General features: G+C 39.1%; 1 protein-coding gene across 5 annotated transcripts in view; it reads right to left on the bottom strand.

Annotated features, from left to right (window-relative positions):
• Nucleotides 1-11,971, bottom strand: part of LOC121870508 (growth factor receptor-bound protein 2) — a 58,161-nt gene extending 46,190 nt beyond the window's left edge. For 2 of the 5 annotated variants that reach the window (XM_042372346.1, XM_042372342.1), the window contains exons 1-3: nucleotides 11,814-11,971; nucleotides 5,479-5,566; nucleotides 560-657 (exon numbers count right to left, since the gene is read on the bottom strand). In XM_042372346.1, coding sequence (XP_042228280.1) covers nucleotides 560-657; nucleotides 5,479-5,556 — 176 coding nt within the window. In that variant the 5' untranslated portion in view covers nucleotides 5,557-5,566; nucleotides 11,814-11,971. Of the gene's footprint in view, nucleotides 1-559; nucleotides 658-5,478; nucleotides 5,567-11,450; nucleotides 11,475-11,643; nucleotides 11,667-11,813 lie in introns of those variants that run through there. The other 3 variants (XM_042372343.1, XM_042372344.1, XM_042372345.1) reach the window with 3 other exon arrangements.
• Nucleotides 11,972-21,322: the final 9,351 nt, after the last annotated feature.

Here is a 21,322-nt window from a genome sequence, read left to right on the forward strand (position 1 = left end):
GCATAATGGCAGCTAACACACTACTGATGGTATTTTACACAATTTTGTCCAATGTAATGTCTTATATTGTGTGTGTGTAAGTATTTCTGTGGGCAATAGGGAGTCTGACAAAAGTGGTTGGAATGCACCACCTTACTTTCCAGCAAAACAATAATTTGCAGGTGCCGATTTTACTAATGCTGTGGCTTTTCATGAATTCATCTGTTAAGGTTAGCTATAGCTAGCTTTTGCTTGTTTTGCCATTCGTATTTGATGTACTTTACATCAAATTTGTGTTGAATGTTAGTGGCCTCTTGCCTTTTCTTTATGAACATTTGATACGGATAATTAAATTGCATAAACACAAGCTTGTCCAGAAATTATACCCCAAATAATCAAGATTTGGTTTTTCTAGATCTCAGTATTAATTAGGACTGATTAAAGATCTTAGTAGGCTGCATGGTGAGTGATTGTGGTTGGATCCATGATGGCGTGAAAACCATTCATCTACAGTATAATTCATGCAAGAAGCAGTGGGAGGAGATACAAAATGTGAGAGAAAGAGAGAATATAAACTTACTCATGACTCTTCATTTCAATATAGTTGCTGGGGATAAGTCCTTCTCTGCCATCCAATTCTGCCCTATACCAGTTCATATCATCTTCCATATTCAAAACCTGGAAAGTAGTATTCATTAACATACCTCTTCAATTACTATCTTAATTGTTACATCAGTTTCTTAAATTACAGATAATGTAATCATAGACATTACCCAAAATATCCAACTCCTAAAACATAACCATTATAAGCACAATATGAGTAGAATAGGATCACTAAACCTTCCAGAAACTAAACACAGGACTAAAGTAATAAATTCCATTTCATGACTGAGGCTCTGGTTGACTACTGGAGATCAAACACACTGAACACTAAGTATTAACCCGCCTATTATAGTTCAACAGCAGAATGCACATACCAGCGATGGTCACAACTCCCCCTATTTAAAGAAAAGTCTAAATATTATGAAAAAAGCTCTGGCCTGTACTGGAAAGACAAGTTTCTGCTCCGAATGGTCAATCCCACACTATATTAACAAGCCTAATCCAGTAAACCCCCATTATTTTGAGAGGCATCTCAGCATCAATGCAGTTTCTGCACCAGAAACAGCACCTAACAGTGTCATGGCAATGGGTACCAGTCTTTCTCATTCATTATTAACTACCGTATAATATATTCTCTACAAACTCAGGTACAAAGCACTAAAGATCCAAAGATCGAGAAATGTGCACGTACCCCAGGTGAGGCACAAAACCACCTGCTCTACACATGGAGGTGTAAAAGTGAGAGGGCCACTAGTGGTAATGGTGTTACACAAGGAACCCATTCACCCCATCTCATCTCAGTGGTAAACTACCAGCTTGTCATTTGCATCTTGCTTGAACAACTGAATGCACTTCTTTTAATACTATACATTTTCAAACACATTAAAGAAGTAATGCAATACTAAGTACTGTATAATATTTAAAAAAAAAGAGGGCTGATAGAGCAATATGAATGACAATATGCAACATTTTCAAAATAGAAATTTGCTCCTCTGACAGCCAAGCCTAAAATGACATGTGGAGGTGTGTGTGTATGTATAAAAGGGGGTGGAGCATATCCCATGCACTAATTGGTTGCTTAGTGGTCAACATCTCCCATTTTTAGTTACAATCTACAGTAAATAATGTATACTCCAACATAAAGATTTACTGTACAGCACAGACCCATAATACAAAAGCAGATACTCTCACACACATATACATTCCTATATGCTGTATACCAAACATTATTACATTTAAACACATAATAATGCAGACAGACAAACTTACACAGATACAATCTCATTTACACATACTGTACTCTTATGCACACACATACACTCACAGAAACACAAGCATAAAAAGGCTTACACCTTGGGAGCAATCTGATTACAACCTAATCTAAACTATATCATGTATGCTGCAGTACGAAAATACACTGTATACACATACATATGCACAGAAAAACACTGTCAGAAGTATAATACAGTCAGTCCTCGAAATACGACGGGGTTAGGGACCGACAACTAAGTCGAATTGGTCGTAAGTCGAAGATGCAAAAATAATACATAGAAAATCGAAAATGGGTGTCTCTTTTTCTTCTCAGCACCACGAGAACTCTCACTGTTACGCTTGCCAGCCATTTTAAAAAGAATTACAAACAAAAATTTTGTCAGTACACAGCACGATCACTATGTTGGGACTCGAAAATACTTAATTTGAAAAATTTTTCATATGACTCCGGCGGTCGTAAGTCAAGTAGATCGTAAGTAGAGGAGTACCTGTATATTCTTTTGCACATATGCAGGCTCACAGCTCATACCAGGAAAAATATACCCCGTCCCCGGAATTTTCCGGGTACCGGAAATTGTGCCTAATTTTCATTTCTCAACCCAGGAAAAAACTACCCTATCCCTGGAATTTTCTGGGTACCTGTATGTACTCGGAAAATCTTCTCAGAATTTTCTGAGAAAATTTCAATTCTGGCAAACGAAGATATTACATAATATGTAGGGGGTCCCCGACTTATGAACGAATGCCGATACGAACTGGGTTAAACTTGAAGTTTACAGTATTTTATTTACCCGAGGACTTAATTTTACTTCCATTTACTGTATTTTGTCATTCTATTTCTTCTTTTGTCTTAAATTAAGTGATTCTGGATGTATATAAGGACTTAGGCTATGATATAGTGGGGTTTTAAACATTGTTCTGTAAGTATGGTATGCACATTGCATGTGCTCCGACTTACGGACAGATCCGACTTAAAAATGTCCTCAGGAATGAAACCCGTTCGTAACCCGGGGACCCCCTGTAACTGAAATTAAACTAGTAACATAATAATTGGGCTTTGGTGAGGTAAATACAATCTTGTACCATGTGCTCAGTGACGATAGTGTTGTTTATTTACACCTACAGTCAGCTGATGTGCTATAACGCGCCACTGCTTGGCAGGTCAGCGAACTAGTTTGAGCACGGTAAATTTATATCGCAGGGTAGTTAAAAATCCGATTTTCCGATTTTTTTAAGTACTACCTGTATTATTGTGCTCACATAGCTTTTGAAATTAATAGTGATCAAATTAAACCGGAGATTCATGGTGACAGTTGCCCGATGTTATCCATTGTCACACATATGTTCAGGATTTTGAGGGCTTGATGGTTCCTCGTCAATTGCATTAACACTCTTCTCGGCTGCTTACTTGAAAAGAATATTGTATGTGGTAGCAAATAACTCGTGGGGAAAAAGTACAGGTACAGTAGAATGTTGATTTAAAGCGATTCAATTTAAGATTATTGATTTAAAGCGACACCCACAATTAAGGACAATGTTTAAATTTAAAGCGAATCTTTCCTATTTTGTGTGAGTCAGTATGATGCCTCCTATTTTAAATTTTACACCTAATGTTTCCCACCAGACGCGTCTCTGGGCACGCTACATGACTGCCTGCCACCCTCTCACATCCTCACGCATCCTCTGTTCTCACACTAACGCTCTAGTGAACGGACACACTGTGTGACACTATCTCCTACCACGTGCATCAACCATCGCCACTATGTCCAAGATGCCAGCTACTACATCATTAACTACCCCAAAGGCCAAAAAATCAAGGCAAGCAATTACTCTGGAGCAGAAAAACAAGGTGTTGGAAGCACTGCAGCATGGAAATGGTGCTTCAAGTGTGGGGCTACAATTTGGACAGTGATGTGGATGATGAGCTGGTCGAGTTGGGCTCTGCATCTTCAGAGGATGAATTGTCTAACTAAAGTTCAGTGAAAATCTATTTTTGGTAGCATAAAGTAAATAAAAACTAAGTTGAGAGGAAAGTGAAAGTGCTTGGTGAATCAGACGAGAGGTGGGTGGTGCGAAGCACCAGCAAGACCACCCTCTCACATCAGCTGATTGCTAGTAAACAAACCATTTCGCACCCCGTAATTTTAGCTGTGTTGATTTATGAGTGTTTGTTTTAGCATAATACTACAAAATACAATGTTTTGTTTATTCTAGGAGATGGGCTGAGGTGCATCTGGGTAGACTCTCAGTCTTTTTAGTATTTTGTGTTTCTCTCAAGTACCAAACTAAATTATTCCATTGAAACAACACTTCGATTTAGTGCAAATTCGGTTAAAAGCGACCTCTCTTGGAATGTATCTTGTGTTATATCGACGTTCTACTGTAGCAACAATATTTATAATTTATTCTCTCTATGCCTTTATACTTTACTTTTGTAAACAAAGCTAGCTGCATTCTCACCTTTCTCAGTTCTTTAAAGCTTCTAACTTTAACTCTACTATTGTGATTATATGAACACTGCTCTGTTATTCAGTTTGTCAATATCTTCTTAACTTTAATAGCATACAGTACAGCAGTGTTGTTCTTACTATACCTAAATATAAATCACAAAATTCTGAACACCTTGGGGGTCAAGCTGTGTACAGATTTCTAAGACCTCCTCACTTTTGAGTGGTATGGAACCCAGATTGTGATTTTACATAAAACGTAGATTTTAAAGTTAATTGTATGTAATACACATACTGCAAAGATACAACAAAAATTGCAGTTACAAGTATAAAGCATAAAAACAATGATAAGTATTTCATTACAAGATAGGAGGTTATAGGTACCTGTACAGTAAACTGTACTGTACGTATACTGGTACATATTGCTGTTACATCGCCAATACACATTGTATTATGCATTCATTTTTAAATTCTGGTGAAAATATCTGGCTAGTTTACAATAAAGAAGGGGCTAGAAATGGGCATCCCATTACTTCTCTTTTGCTTAAACCTCTTATAAACCACAGCAACAAGCTCTGCTGACCATAGTCCATGCAAAAACTTATGCTTGATCATAACCTTATTTGTTATACCATCAGTATAGAAATTAAAAATCTTGTCATGCTGCCTCTTAATAACCTATATTGTTATGTTTCTAACACCATGCAGCATGCTGTTCTGCAAGTTTGCATGCTGAAACACCTTTGTCTAGTTGTTTTCTTTTGTCAACTTTTTGCATGACATTAAGATCAACACAATATTGCAAATGTCACTATTAATTGGTCTCAGAAAGACAAAAAAAAATGGAGGGGACAGTCAGTCACAGCAAACACTACAATGCAATAGGCCACAAGACAATGAATGCGTGGGTAGAGTGACCCCACAGAGTTTAGAGTGCTTAAACTTCCAAAATCATGTTTAATTAAAAAAAAAAAAGGCTTTAAATCTGAAACCAAGGACTCTTGAATCTTGAATATTTTAGATTTTACAGTAGTGTATTTATATACTGTACAGTACTGTAATCATCTAAATACAGTACTGTACATTAAATACTTATCTAAATTCCACTCTTCATTTTCACGAAAGCAAACCATTTCAACAATTTGTATTTTGGAAATGAATAATTGCATGAACTTACCTTTAAGATTTGCCCTTTCCTAAAACTGAGCTCATCTTCAGCTGTGGCATTAAAGTCATGTTTTGCTACCGCTTCCATGTTGAAAATTCTGAAGATAAAACATTCAATGAAAAAATGTTCACTACAATATTTAATTAATAATTTTAAAAACTTCAAATCAAAATCTTTTTTAATTTTCAGTAAATCTAAATTTTGGAAATTCTTTTGAAGTGTTTTATTCTTGTGGATGAATTATATAGCTTTACTGTAATTAGCTTCATAAATATTCAGGGAGAAAATTTAAAGGTACAGCACTGTATATTTCCTTCCAGAAAATAATGAGTTCATAATTAAAGCATCCTGTTAATTAATGGTATCACTTTGTCACCAAGTTAATTGAGATGCCTGAAAGTGTGAATTATGCATAAAAAACAACATTAAACCAGAGGTACTGTACAACTGATGAAACCCAATTATACTATACAGTACACTACATTCCCAGCTGACAGCATAAAGCGGAAAAAATCAAGGATTGATTCAGGAAAATCTATTTCATAACTGGGTCAGTTGTATGCCAAAAGTCTAGCAGGCTAGCTATGGATTTCAACCCATGCTTAAACCTCAAACTGACAGAGGGCACCAATATACAATTAAAGTACCAATGTACACGTCTCCGGTGGAAAAATAAATAAATAAAAAAAAATTGCTCTAAAAAAGAAAAAAAAATTCTCGGGGAATAGCCCACCCCGGCACAAGTCATCAACCCACAACAGGGCCTGGAGGAGTGAAAAAATAAGAGAAAGAAAACAAATAAAAATAGAAGAGAAAAAGACTATGTGAATGTACACCACGAAGGTTCTGGATATCCAGCCTTTTCTAGTGAGACAGATTGTAAGAGTATGGAAACATAGAAGACAGAGCCTTTGACAATATGGCTGGGTAAGGAAAGGATGTACTATGACGGGTTATTCCCGTGTGACCAACATTCACACAGAAACGGTTGGCACCACGGGCAAGACGAGTGTTACAAGCCCACTGCCTTGTAGTAGGTAGTAGGCAGCTACCAAACAGGGAGGTACTACCGCCTGGGAAGATATTGGAAGCATAATGTGTTGTTTAATGGCAGACCCTGCTGCCATATGGCATCACAAAAATTGTGACCAAGTCCCAGGTTGCTGATCTGACTTTCTGCTTCATTTACACGCAATTGCAGGGACTCAATTGTTTCTCTTATCATTGACAACACAACATACATATATCATTTCTCACTTTTGATCTTTTTTTTCATTTTTGTATTTATAGTTCTTTATTATTAATATTATTATTACAGTTACTGTATTATTATCATTATTTTATTATTTTATTTTTGTTTGTTTTATCATAAATTTTATTTATTATGAATTATTATGACTATTATTTATTATTATTATTATTATTATTATTATTATTATTACATTTTCGCCCCCCAGGTCCCAATGTGGGTCAGTGACCTGTGCCCGGGTGGGCTAATCCCCGTAAAAAAGAAAAAAAGAAAAAACAGGATTCCAAAATCTAATGAACATTGCCTGTTCAAGTATCTGTAAAAGAGAGTGAGGTACCAATGCGGCGAAGAGAAAGGGAAGAGAGATTATCGACTAAAGGAGGCGAGTTAATAAGACGAAATACCTTTGATTCCACCCTATCTAACAGTTGGGCAGAAGAAGAGCCACCTCAGATATGAGAGCAGTACTCCAAGTTAGGACGAATGAATACCTTATAAACCTGAAGCAACTGCTCAGGAGTGAAGTAGCTATGGTATCTGTACCGCATTCCCAGCTTTTGGGAGGCAGCTTTAGCAATGTTGTGGATGTGTGGCTTCCATAACATATTAGAGGAAATGGTGAGACCTAGCATCTCTATTTTAGAATTTGGCAAAAAGATTGCATCCTGAAATGTGATTGGTGGGAGATCTTCTATTTTGGAAAGTGTCATTGGTAAATACAGCATGCCCTTCAAATTCGCGGGGGTTTGGGTCTCAAAATGGCTGTGAATTGCCAAATCCGCGCATATCATTTGCTGACCGGAGGTGGGGGGGTGTTACATTTTCACTCGTGTGCAAAGAAATGTTCATTCACTTTATGTGTTTGCCCTTTGGACAATAATGTATTTTTTTTGTACTGTATACAGCTCCTCCCCGACTTAAGACGGGGTTAAGGACCCAAATCCAGGTCGTAAGTCGAAAATGCTTAAAAAATACATAGAAAATCTAAAAAGGTGTCTCTTTTTCTTCTCAGCACCACAAAATTCTCACTTTTAAGCTTGCCAGCCATTTTAAAGTGAATTACAAATGAAAATTTTGTCTGTGCACTGATGTTGGGACTCAAAAATAGGTAATTTAAAATTTTTTGGTACGACTGAGGCAGGTCGTAAGTGCGGGTGGTCGTAAGTCGAGTAGGTTGTAAGTCGGGGAGAAGCTGTATATGTGTGTGTGTAAAATCCTCTCACAAATAATCAGAAACAAGACAACAAAATGTATGCTTCCCCAAAGCAACAAAGATTAGCTGGGATGCCAATTCCCTAGCAACACCCTGCACTCTCCTCCCATTACATGTTTGCCCTTAAGACAATTATTTCTCTTTCTGTTTTTTTTTCACAATATGTATTTAGGATGGTGTGTGCAATTAACCGAATAAAAATAAATGAAGAAAGTTACGTATATCTACCCAAATATAAGAGTTGAAAAAACCATAACACCTCACAGCTTGGTCCAGTAGCCTGGTGGTTACAATGACGAGCCAACCTAACTACAATGCCACAATTAATCACTCTTAACACTATTCTATCAGTAAGCACTAATAATAACAGTAAATCCAGTAAAATATGGCAGGTGTGCTGCACTTAAAATGTCCCAAGAAAGAAATACATTACTGTACTTGTGACGGTATGGAGTACAGTAGAATAAAGCAGAAATAAAACGTAACTGGTTAATACCAATTGTTTGGCCACAATTAACAATGGTATAGGTAGAAGATACCACTAGCACCAGAAATAACATATGGAATTGAACCAAAATTTCCGGAGACTCTATTTGCACGATACTGAACACAAAAATGAAGGCAAAAATTCAGAGAACCTATTAGAACCTGGCCTAACCTCACTTAACTTCTTAATAAAAATGCCCGATGAGATTACCGTTGGTTTCTTGACATGTAACAATGATCGCGGATGCTCCATGGCAGAGGACATGACCCAAAACATGATCGTGGCGACGGCACCATAATTACGGTAAATATTTGATTTCTTTGCCTACAAATGACGTAGAGATGTGAAATTACTGCCATATGATCAATGTTCGCAGTGTTTTTACCCTGTTATTTCCCTCTTCTTTCATGCCCAGCCCAGTAACAGGTAGTAATTTATGATTGAATGTTGATGCCTCAAATTTATTGTTCAATATTATCCAAACAACATCTGAAAATTTGGTGCAATTCCATAAAGTTCTTCTGGTGCTAGTGGTCTCCACCTTTAACTCACAAACAAATACAAAAAGGCTCTGGCACTAAATAATTTATAAAAGACAGGGTAATATTGGAGGAGATGGCAAACACCAGGAGTTGTTAGATTTTGTTAATTTTTCCCACAGATGTTCTTATTATAGTAAGTATTTTAAAAGAGGTGACAACTTTTTGTTTTAATTATAAACATAATTTTTAAAAGTTTTTCTCTATCTATGATCATAATATCACCTGCAGTGGGCAGGGCATGGAGGATGAGGGAAATTGTGGGGTAAAACACAGTAAAAAAAACTGACCATATGACACTAAAATTATGTCTGTATGTGCTTTGTACGTGAAGAAATTAATTATGTACCATAAACACTCGTCCAAAAAATCTTGAGTCACCAAATGTTGTCGTCTGTTCAGGTTGTTTACAACCAACAAGCTCAGTCTGAGCGTACAGTATTCTCACGTCCACAAAAAAACTCAAAATTACACCGTGACACTTCAACAAAGTTGTTTTCATTGGTCGTGGATATCAAAATAAGTACGATCTGTTTAATATGGCAGAGGGTTCAGGCAGTAGCTAGGAAGTTAGGTGAGGTTCGGTAGATTTCTTTGGTTGGTTATGTCAGGTTCTATTAGGTTCTAGTAAACTTTGCCTCTTTAAAATACTTACTATAATGATAACATCTGAGGAAAATAAACAAAATTGTAATCCTGGATGAGATGGCTAACACCATAAGGCATTGGGTAAATATTTGTTTAATGGCTGTAGCTCCTGTTTGTTATGAGAACAGGTTTTTTTTGGGGGGGCGTGTATGTGTATTTAGGTGTGTTTTACTTAAACCTGACCTTCATTTTTTGGACAACTGAGTGGATTTTGTAAAACTTTTTTTTTGACAAAATTCACCCATTTGCACAAGAAATGATGGTCAAATTTGAGTAAAACACACCTAAATACAAACACACACACACACACACACACAAATAAAATTTCATAACAATTTCTAGTTCCAAATGACTGTTGAAACCTAACCTATCAGCCATTAAACGAATACTGTACCTGTATTTACCCAATGCCTTCTGGTGTTAACCATCTCCTCCATTGGTTCATGCTATCTTTTATAAATTATATAATGCTATAGTCACAAACATTGCCATTTTGTAAACATATTCAGAGCTCTTATTTACTTGCATACTTACCATGAATCTATTTGGCTTGTAAGTTCAAGTGTTATTCTGCTACCTGATTATAAATAACTCTGAAGTCAATAATCGGCACTGGACAGTCTTATTTCAATACAAAATTACGGATCACCTGAAGAATCATCACCCCAGCTTATTTCACCTAAAGATTAAACCACCCTAAAACTATTTTGGGAGGATGAGGTTAGGTTAGGATATGTTAGGTTAGATTTAGGTTAGAATAGAATAGGTTTAGGTTAGGTTAAGTTAGCATTAAGGTAGTTAATCTTCAGGTGAAAAGAGATGGGGCAATGATTCTTCAGGTGATTCAAAATTACATATAAACAAAATTTGTAAACAACCATACATATGTACAGTATACAAACACACTTTCAGAAAAGTGGATATTTTGCCACGACCAGCTAAGTTCCTACTAACACTATTTTACCGTGAATGCGCTTTGAATGGCGAAGTACTTTCTGTTTAATACGACGGGGAGTCCCCCCCCCCGGGAAGTTAGGTAGGCATCTTTGGTTGGTTAGATCAGGTTCTATTAGGTTCTAGTAAATGTCGCCTCTTTTATAATGATAAGTTTTCATGCTCAACATAATATGTTCAGGTATGTTTACAGCAACACAACGATCGCCTCATGGTGAAATAGATGCCAAATGCCGCCGGTCACGGTCAATTATAGTTTTCGCGTTGTTCACTGGTAATGGACGATTAGCCAATCAGAGAGCGCCTACAGTAAAATAGCGTTAGTTAGAACTTAACTGCTCACTGCAAAATATCCACTAGGTAAACCATATATGAAAGACATTTGTATCAAAATAAGGTTAATATTCGTCCATTGACTGTCCGCAGGTTCCCACCATGTTTGCCTGAGGTTATACTCCTCACTTAGGAGTCACTTGTCTTCTCCTTGTATGTTAGGTTAGGTGGGTTGGTTCCTTTGGAATGAGAATAGTTTTGTGTGTGTGTGTTTTGGTGCTTTACTCATATTTGACCTCCATTCTTGTGCAAATAAGCGGTTTGTTAAAAATTTAACTGTTAATTTTTTGCAAAAAACGCTAATTTGCACAAGAAATGAAGGTCAGATTTGAGTAATATACACCAAAAAACACCAAATAAACCTATTCTCGTACCAAAACCTGAGGACAACCAATGGACGAATATTTGCCCAAATATACTTTACATTTACCAACACCACAGTGCAAAACTCTGACCCTGGGACAATAAACTGCATAATGGTAATTTAATGTACCTACAATCACCAAGTCCACCCAAAATTGCCTAGCGAATGACACACATGGATATAAGTCTACTCACCACCGCCTGTCTGCTCCCTCTACAGCAAAAGTGGTACAGTAAAACTGGGTAAAAATATAAGAAAATAACATTCAGAGGACCATTCTGTAGTATAATAGCCCTGGTCACTAAAATTTTCAAACCAAAACAGAGCAACACCTCGCCCCTTACAAGTCGCCACTGTGAACCCTCTCCACCAAACACTTCCTCTCACCAGTTTTTAAGTCACATTGAGTGAAAGAGGTGTCCCATTTCATTTCTGTTAAACCTGCGATAAGAGCTCAAGAAGAGGTCTGAATCACACTGCACCCACCCAGGATATTCACCATTTTAACCATTAACTTGGCACCAAACACTCGGTGATACAACATACAGACATCATACCTGCCTGTCTATAACCTATGTAGTATGTTGAATTCTTCTCTTTCGTAAAAAAAACTGTGCATAGACCAAATTCTTCTAAAATAAACACAGGGTGGATGTCTCGCTCCCTTCCATTACACTTGCTACCAACACACCGTTGCCACATCTCCCTCCCAGCCCTCAGCGTGGGTGGTCAGACACTATATTTTCTCTTCAAGTGGCTTGGGGGATATTTGACCTATAAATACACATTCATCACTGGAAATTATAAGTTTTCTCGGGTATTTTCTTTCATTGTGACAATTTAATCAAATAATTCTGGCAAGACACAAGATAACCCAAATAGTTTTCGTAAAAATGGTTTTACATGAACTTGTACGATTCATAGTTTTGGTATCAAATATTTCATAGCAAAAAAGAAAAGATGAGATAAACCGGGAAAATATATTCCATTTGTACATAAATAAAGATATCAAACTAGGATCATCAGTGAGAATGGCACCACTGGCTCCTTATCACTTCCGTGCAGACTGTCATTTGATATAATTAATAAATTTTACACCATTCAATAAATATTCCTAATATAAAATATTTTCACCTAAAAATATATATAATGAAAATTCGATTTTACTGAAACTACTTACCTAAGCGGACTAGAGGCGCAACAAGACCGTACTGCGGCTCGTCAGTCGAGAAGCGGAAAATTTGAATTACATATAATTTGTTCCTCTCCTTGGTAAATTATATTCATTTTATGTTTAATATATTTACGAAATATAATTATAAGCATGAAATTAATATAATTACAAGAACATATACATTTGAATAGAGTTTGACATATATTTTGTTAATATTGCTTGTATGAGTTTCTTCACAAATACGAAAATGGGGATAAAATAAATACAAATACACTTTAATGATAATTCTTACCACTGATACGAACTACACTCCAAAGTCCGTATATCAAAAGAAGCGAAGTGATGGACACTTAAAACATAAACCACAGCGCCTTATTTTATAAATTTCGCATGTTCCTGTGAATGAATATTATATAATGGTTCCCCCCCCATGGAACATTAAGGGGGGGGGCGTTGTGTTCCAGGATGGCCGGCCCTATCTTCAGTCGGCCTAGGGCAACTGAGGCGTGATTTTTTTTAAGGGTGTTGAACACAGTAGAAGCTTCGCCAACACAACTACACCATATGGCCTATGTTAATGACCTGTGTGACCCAGTGTCAAGGAATAATCCAAGAAGACCGGATAACTCACCAACTACACTGGCTGACCATTACCCCAGAACACGATCTGTAAATCGATTCAAATAAAGCTCTCCAATTACTGCTGGTAGACAGAAACAAATGGCGTAAAGAAATAACCCTGGGAACCATCTTCTGACCAGACAGTGTTAAAACCGTCCACCCTGAGAACAACAGCAGGCCGGCTTTACACCTGACTCCGAGATAACTCATCACCGAGCAGAGAGTTGTTATCGGAACACTTTACTAAGATTTTTCTCCTTTTGCTTTACCGTGTATAGTTATGTGGCTTACTTCACTGTGCCCAGAAGCAATTTACTGTACACTGCATTCAACTGTTGATTAATGGTATCTTATCTCGTAACTTACTACTCTGTCCATTTCTCTTGTACAGTAATGTATAGTGTTTTTCCGTCCCACTGTCCTTTATTCTGTTTATAGTCGGTTTCAGCTCTTTTGTGTTTATTCCAGGATGGAGTAACGATATTAACGAATCTGATATCACCATTATCAGTTGTATGAAGGCTGCCTCAATATTCTGTCTCTCGTTATCATTCGCCAGTATGCTATCATGTAAATTTCTGTTTTGCCTCTATCTATCATATAAATATCCTTCATACACTTGAATGCCATTTTTTTAAGGATTCGTTATTTCAAATTTATTCACTCTGTCAACTTTCCTGAATCTTCCTTTAGTTTTTGGTTATTCTTTTTACTTTGGTAATTTTTTTTCTCATTCTGTGTGTTTCAGTTTTTTCTATAATATGATACAAGAGATTCAAAGTCCCCTTTTGTGTTCTCTATAATTCCTCAAAATTTTTCCTATAATTTCATTCTCTCATATGCTCTTCACTTCACATTCTATCTCTACACGCCCAGATAACCCCGTGGCTGCCTCGCTTGCAATGCCTTTTCAAGTGCCTCTAGAGCCTTTCAACCATATCTTGCATAGCGAAGTTAACGTTTCTCAACTGTGTCAGCCAATATGCTTTGGGAAACCTTTATTAATCTTTATGGTTTTCGTTTTAATCTTTATTTTTTTCCTTTTATATTAACTGTATTGATCAGTGAGTGGATAATTACTCTAGACTATAATTTTACATGAATAAACATATAGACGCCCAACTTCCACACAGGATATCCCATATTAAAATAATTCGATTTACACTTAGCAGCTTCCTGTCGGAGGTTTCAGGCGCGGTCCTAATTTTATCTATGGCGAACAGTTTTTGCCTCAGTCACTTCACCCATTCCCGTTCACCCCCCCCCCACTCACCCACCTCTCGGCCCTCGCACGCTACTATTGCGATAGTACACATGTGGTTGTGAACACAGTAGGAGTAGATCAACAGTGGACCAAGGAAATATTTAATACGCCTATATAAGAAAATGCCAGCATATCATTACCAGATGAAGAAAACAAACAGAAAGTTCGAAAGAGTTCTGAGTATACAAAATACATAGGTTGAACACCCCCCCCCCCCTACACACACTGTATATACACCAAAGATGGATACAACAGACATCGGTGCACATTAATAGGATGAACAGGAGAGGCAATATGTATGTTACGGCGATCTTGGAGCGTCCAGCAGGGCCTCTTAATGGTAGAGGGTGCATGGGGCCGCCCAGTGATGGGGGTAGAGGGTGGGGCCACCCAGTGATGGTGGTAGAGAGTAGGGCCACCCAGTGATGGTGGTAGAGGGTGGGGCCACCCAGTGATGGTGGTAGAGGGTGGGGCCACCCAGTGATGGTGGTAGAGGGTGGGGCCACCCAGTGATGGTGGTAGAGGGTGGGGGGGCCACCCAGTGATGGTGGTAGAGAGTAGGGCCACCCAGTGATGGTGGTAGAGGGTGGGGCCACCCAGTGATGGTGGTAGAGGGTGGGGCCACCCAGTGATGGTGGTAGAGGGTGGGGCCACCCAGTGATGGTGGTAGAGAGTAGGGCCACCCAGTGATGGTGGTAGAGGGTGGGGCCACCCAGTGATGGTGGTAGAGGGTGGGGCCAAACTCTAGTAGGCTATACAGTATTTCGTTTTTGTCAACAATTAAATAACATTGACTTCCTTTTTAATGGGAGAGGCAGCCTTTTGTAGAGTTCAAATGGCTGTTCATCTAATATTTTTTTTTATTAAATCCACACAAATTCTATTATTATTAATTTTACATAATTGTTCCATGTGCACAACAAATTACTGGATTCGCAGTTCTTAGTATGGTCATTTTGACTTGCATGGCAAATGAATGACATTTGGTGTTAGGAATCCTAAAAGCATATTTATTTATAATTTTCTTACGAGGTTCAAAATTTCTAAGATACCAATTTCTACACTTACGGCAAATTAAGTTACAATTTTGATAATATATTCTATGTTAGTATAAACTCCCTTTTTTTCTAAAAAATTATCTTTTCGAGCTAAAAAATGATATTTAAGAGCAATTACTAAATTAAGATCGTTCGTGACAGATTTTATATATTGTAATTCACACGTGTAGGGTAAACTCATATTTTTGTCAAGTTAAGGGTTTCGAGGGAGTTGTAAAGATTTATTTGCATTAAAATCTATCTTTCTGGTAAGTCAACGCGGGTATTGTAGATTAAGATTTTTTTTTCAAATTCGTTGGGGTTTCTTACACTAAACAATGATTTGCTTACAGTTAACACCCATGTGAGGTGATTCGACAGGTTACAGGTTAGATCCTGAATGACAAGACTGTTGCCTATATTTCAAGATTTTGTTAGTGACTCCACAGCGTTGTTTAATAAGACTCTCTCTTAACAGATCCATGGATGCACTGTACAGAGGCAAAATTGTTATCAAAGATAATTTTACTTCTTTAAACCAGCATATTTATCCTGGTGTTTTGAAAGACAAATGGTAAAAGGCAAAAATTGTCTTAGATGTAGAACTTTCTACACTGTATACACCAGGGCAAATTGTGCTGCAATAAATAACAGCGCATTGATAACCCAATGGCGATAATAATATATTCTATTTACAACAGCTTCAATTTTGTGGTAAAAATTTTGATGCTTTGTTGGGGTAATAATATTTTTTTAAGATTTCTTCTGTGATGGGTTTATCAAAAGTTGATTATTTTTTAAATTTGGTTTTTGGTGGCTTTATATACTGTAGGTACGAGTATTGTGACGCCAAGAAGTCAACTGTGTCACCGAAGAAGTTCACGAAGAACCCGCACAAAGTACACAAAGTACAGACCCTTGGAATTGCTGCTACAATCATACTTACAAGCAGTTTTACTGGCTATCTGTTGAAGCTGATGTGACTATGTGAAAGCCTTTCAAAAACTCAACCCAATGATGTTGAATGAAGCACTGAACTGAATTCAGTACCTGTTCCAAATACTGTCATGAAGCAAATCGGAATAGACATGAAAACTCAGAGAATGGAGGTTCAAGTATATAGTTGTGACTACTGATTACAATTAAAAAAGGACACAAGCCAAACCGTTGAAAGAAACGTTGCTTTTAATGCTTAACTGTGTGTTTTTTTAGCTTATAATAATACAGAGAAATGATCACAGGTCAGGAGTTCGTCCACCAGGTATTAATTCTTACACGAACTTATTGGAAGTCAAAGAGAAGGTAACCAGCGCATGCTCTCTTTAAGTAAGTGGTCTTGTGGAACGCCAAAATACCGTAAAAGAAAAACTCAGACAAATTCTAGACGAAAAAGATAACAACTGGCTCTCCTGTCTCAATGGGGTGTTATTTGCTCATGGAACAGCAGTTCATAGAGCCACTGGTTATTCTCCATATTTCCCCCACAACCGTGAGCCCAACCCCCACCGTAACTGCAAAGTATGCAATACAAAAGCTGTTAGCACCACGTGAATCTGATGAGGAATATGAAACAAAAGTGGCACAGGGCATGTGCGACATTCGTAAACAATGCAAAGTAACTTATAGTGTAAATACTGAGAGGCACAAGCTAAGCAACAAAGGAACTACTAAAAAAGACCAAGCACTTTTTACAAATAGTAGGTTGGAGATATGATTCTGAAAAACTTCTAACGTTCTGACAGGATGATTGATAAACATCTGCTCCCATGGAGTAGATTGTGAGAATGCTGCTAAAGAAGCAAAAATCTATGCAACTTGAAGTCATTTGTTGACAGGAATGACATAAGCGTGAGTGAGAGAATGATCAACCAGTTGGAAGTAAAACCTAGACAAAAACAGAAATAGTCATCGGCATGTGGATACCTGATAATGACAACCATATTATTACAAAGAACCAAGAGCTGTTGCATGAACAATACCCGATAGAAAGGTTAGATACAATATTGTTGGCGCAGGGAACAAGTGCGCAAGTTCCTTTTGATGAAAATCGGAAACTTTGGTTCTTAACATTAAGAACAAGGATAGAAGTAGCAGATAGTATGGCATCAAAAAATTGGTTGGAATCTGCTCGGAAACAACTGAAAACCCGCTGAGCAATGTTTCTATATGATGATCACCTGCAGCTTTACCATCTACCGTGTGATCGGCAGCCATTCGTTCCTCGCTGAAACCAACGGCACGAGTTCCTGACACAGGTTGATAACCCTATAGCCCGATATGACAATGGCAAGATGAGACAGCATCTTATACATAGCTACGGGGATCCCTACACATGAACCATGCGGCGGTCGACAAAGTTAAGAAGAAAACCCAGAAATTCAAGACGTGGGTTGGGTCAAACGATGAGCAGGACAGGAGGATGTATGCAAGAACCAGAAACCAAGCAAAGTAGAGTGTAGAAGGGCTGAAAAGGAGTTCCAGAGGCTGGTTGCAAGCGAGGTCAAGTCAAACCCAAAGGCATTTTACCGCTATGCAAAGTAGAAATTAAAAACGCGAGTAGGAGTATCAGACCTGAGGCTTGAAGATGGTAATTACGCAGATTCTGACCAGGATAAAGCTGAGGCATTGAAAAACTTCTATTCATCGATGTTCACAAGAGAGGATGCGATTAACCTTCCTGCGTTTGAGGACAGACCACATTGTGTTCACAGAAGAGGGTATTAGAAATAAACTGGTGCAGATAATAAAAATAAAAGTAAAAGTAAACTCTTGAGACAATCTGCCAGAGGGAGTTGTGACGGCACAGTGAGCCCTGCCGTCATTTTATTCTCTCTCTCCCTTCCTTTTAGTTACCCGCATCATCAACTCACTTTTAACATCTTTACACTTTGGTTCACTCTTCCATAAACCTCACGATATTAACCTAATATCAGGCACTAACGTTAGCTCAACAAGTGACAGACTTTTTCAATGCCCCTGGCTAGCAGAGTGTACTAACTACCGATCCTGCCTCCGTACACCAAATTCCTGTCAACTATATATTCGATCAATAGACAAAACAAAAATATAAAAGAGAAGGCATAGTTGTGTAATTTATTATCAAGAATATAAGTCCGGGTGAATGTTTTCAAAGCACTTACAACGGATGATAATTCTATGACGTCATAACCTTCTGACAATAGGAAACGGATATCCTCTGTGTCGACATTCGTTTACGGTCGCTTGTCCCTTGGCACGTCGTCTAATATTACAATACTATTATCATGGAATAAAAAACAAAAACAATCTTGTAAGCATCATATAGTGCGTGTTGAATCATAATGGCACAAGAGTGGTAAAAATGAATCGGTTATTTTTCAAGTCTGGTGACAAGCCAGATTTCATAATTATGAAAGGAGATGAGAGGTGCTGTTTAAACTGAAATAAATCTGGGTAAAACAGTGTGCTCTCAACACATATACATCATGCACACAATAAACACACATCACGTACACAAAACATTAACATAACGCGCACACACGATATACATACAACATAAACACGACACACTTATACGACATACACATGACACACAAAGATAACTACACACATCAGACACACGACACATACAGAGAACATACATATGATACAAATACGCTCATGCATACACATTCAACAAATCTCACACACACACACACACACACATCCTGTCTCTCAAAGGGTAGGGCACAGAGCTCAGAAATAATGCGTAAAAGACTCAGTTAAGAGGAGCCACTTGATACCGTGAGTGGACATCATCTTTTATCAAAATTTCTTGCCAGCTCCTGTTTAACGATAGCTTATTCGAGTGCTCCTCAGATGATAATACGACACTTGTGTTGATATATGTACCCACAAGTACTATTAATGTATATGCACTCGAGTTGCGCTCATTTTAACTTGTACTCCCTCAGCAAAATCACTTTAATTTGCACTCAACTAGCACTCATCCACTCACTGTTAGCCTCGTTCCTCCCATGTCTTATAAGTTTTCCCTATGCCCTCACATTATTCCTTGTTCATCAAAGTCACCCTCTAACAACTCTGTTTTGAGCTTCCCTGAATCCCATTTGATTTTATCCATTGTGATTCTTCTTATTTTTTGAAGTTTAAGCCTCACTAAGGTCATTACTGGGACGTGATCTGACCCACAATCTGCTCCTGGATAGGTCTTGGTTCAGGTTTTTGAAGATCTGGGAGGAGAAACCAATCACAAACAGCAGCTGGGGAGGAAGGAACCAACCACAAACAGCAGCTGGGAGGAGAAGCAAACCACAAACAGCAGCTGGAGGGAGAAGCCAACCACAAACAGCAGCAGCTGGGAGGGAGAACAAACCACAAACAGCAGCTGGGGAGGGGAAACCAACCACAAACAGCAGCTGGGAGGGAGAACAAAACCACAAACAGCAGCTGGGGAGGAGAAACCAACCACAAACAGCAGCTGGGGAGGGAGAACAACCACAAACAGCAGTGGGGAGGAGAAACCAACCACAAACAGCAGCTGGGGAGGAGAAACAAACACAAACAGCAGCTAGAGGAGAAACACAACAGCAGCTGGGAGGGAGAAACCAACCACAAACAGCAGCTGGGGAGGGAGAAGCCAACCACAAACAGCAGCTGGGGAGGGAGAACAAACCACAAAACAGTCAGGAGGGAGAAACCAACCACAAACAGCAGCTGGAGGGAGGAAACCAACCACAAAAGCAGTGGGGAGGAGAAACCAACCACAAAACAGCAGCGGGGAGGGAGAGAAGCAACCACAAACAGCAGGGGAGGGAGAAGCAACCACAAACAGCAGCTGGGGGAGGAGAAACCAACCCAAACAGCATGGGGGAGAAGCCAACCACAAACAGCAGCAGGGAGGGAGGGAGGGAGTAACCAACCACAAACAGCAGCTGGGGAAGAAGGAACCAACCACAAACAGCTGCTGGGGAGGGAGGAGGGAAGGAGGAACCAACCACAAACAGCAGCTGGGAGGAGAAGCACACAAACAGCAGCTGGGGAGGAGGGAGGGAGTAACCGAACAAGCAGCAGCTGGGAAGAAGAACCAACCACAAACAGCTGCTGGGAGGGGAGAGGGAGGAACCAACCACAAGCAGCAGCTGGGGAAGGAGGAACCAACCACACAGCAGCTGGGAGGAGGGAGGAGGAACGAACACACAAACAGCAGCTGGGGAGGGAGGAGGGAGGCCAACCACAAACAGCAGCTGGGAGGGAGGGAGGAGGGAGGGAGGGAGGGAGGAGGAAGGAACAACCACAAACAGCAGCTGGGGAGGGAGGGAGGGAGGGAGGGAAGGAGGAAACAAACAGCAGCTGGGGGAGGGAGGGAGGGAGGAACCAACCACAAACAGCAGCTGGGGAGGAGGGAGGGAGGGAGGGAGGGAAAGGAATGGCTCATGCCCGGTTAAGGCGGAGGGGGACGAAAACGGTAAAGGAGAGCCAGTACATGCCCACAGGTGCTAACAGTACCTAACAGAAGCCAGTACATGCCCACAGGTGCTAACAGTGCGTAACAGAGAGCCAGTACATGCCCACAGTGCCAATAATGTGTTACAGAGAGCCAGTATACCACAGGTGCTAACAGTACGTAACAGAGAGCCAGTACATGCCCACAGGTGCACAGTACGTAACAGAGAGCCAGTCCATGCCCACAGGTGCTAACAGTACGTAACAGAGAGCCAGTACATGCCCACAGGTGCCAACAGTTGCTCTTAGGTCGTGTAGATCTTCAGGAGTGAAATGCATCCTCGTCTGGAGTACCGTCACCCCGTCTGGAATACTGTCACCCCGTCTGGAGTACTGTCACCCTGCCGGGAGTACTGTCACCCCGTCAGCGTTGCCAAAATAACTCATATTCCCATTCTTGCACGTTTTCTTTATAAGCAGAAGTGATGAGAAGAAATGGATTTCCTTAGGTAACTATTTCATTTTGAGTTTGGTTTAGTTGTAGGA

This window comes from Homarus americanus, unplaced genomic scaffold (genome assembly GCF_018991925.1).
Source record: "Homarus americanus isolate GMGI-L3 unplaced genomic scaffold, GMGI_Hamer_2.0 scaffold57424, whole genome shotgun sequence".
In the NCBI taxonomy this organism is placed as follows: Eukaryota; Metazoa; Arthropoda; class Malacostraca; order Decapoda; family Nephropidae; genus Homarus; species Homarus americanus.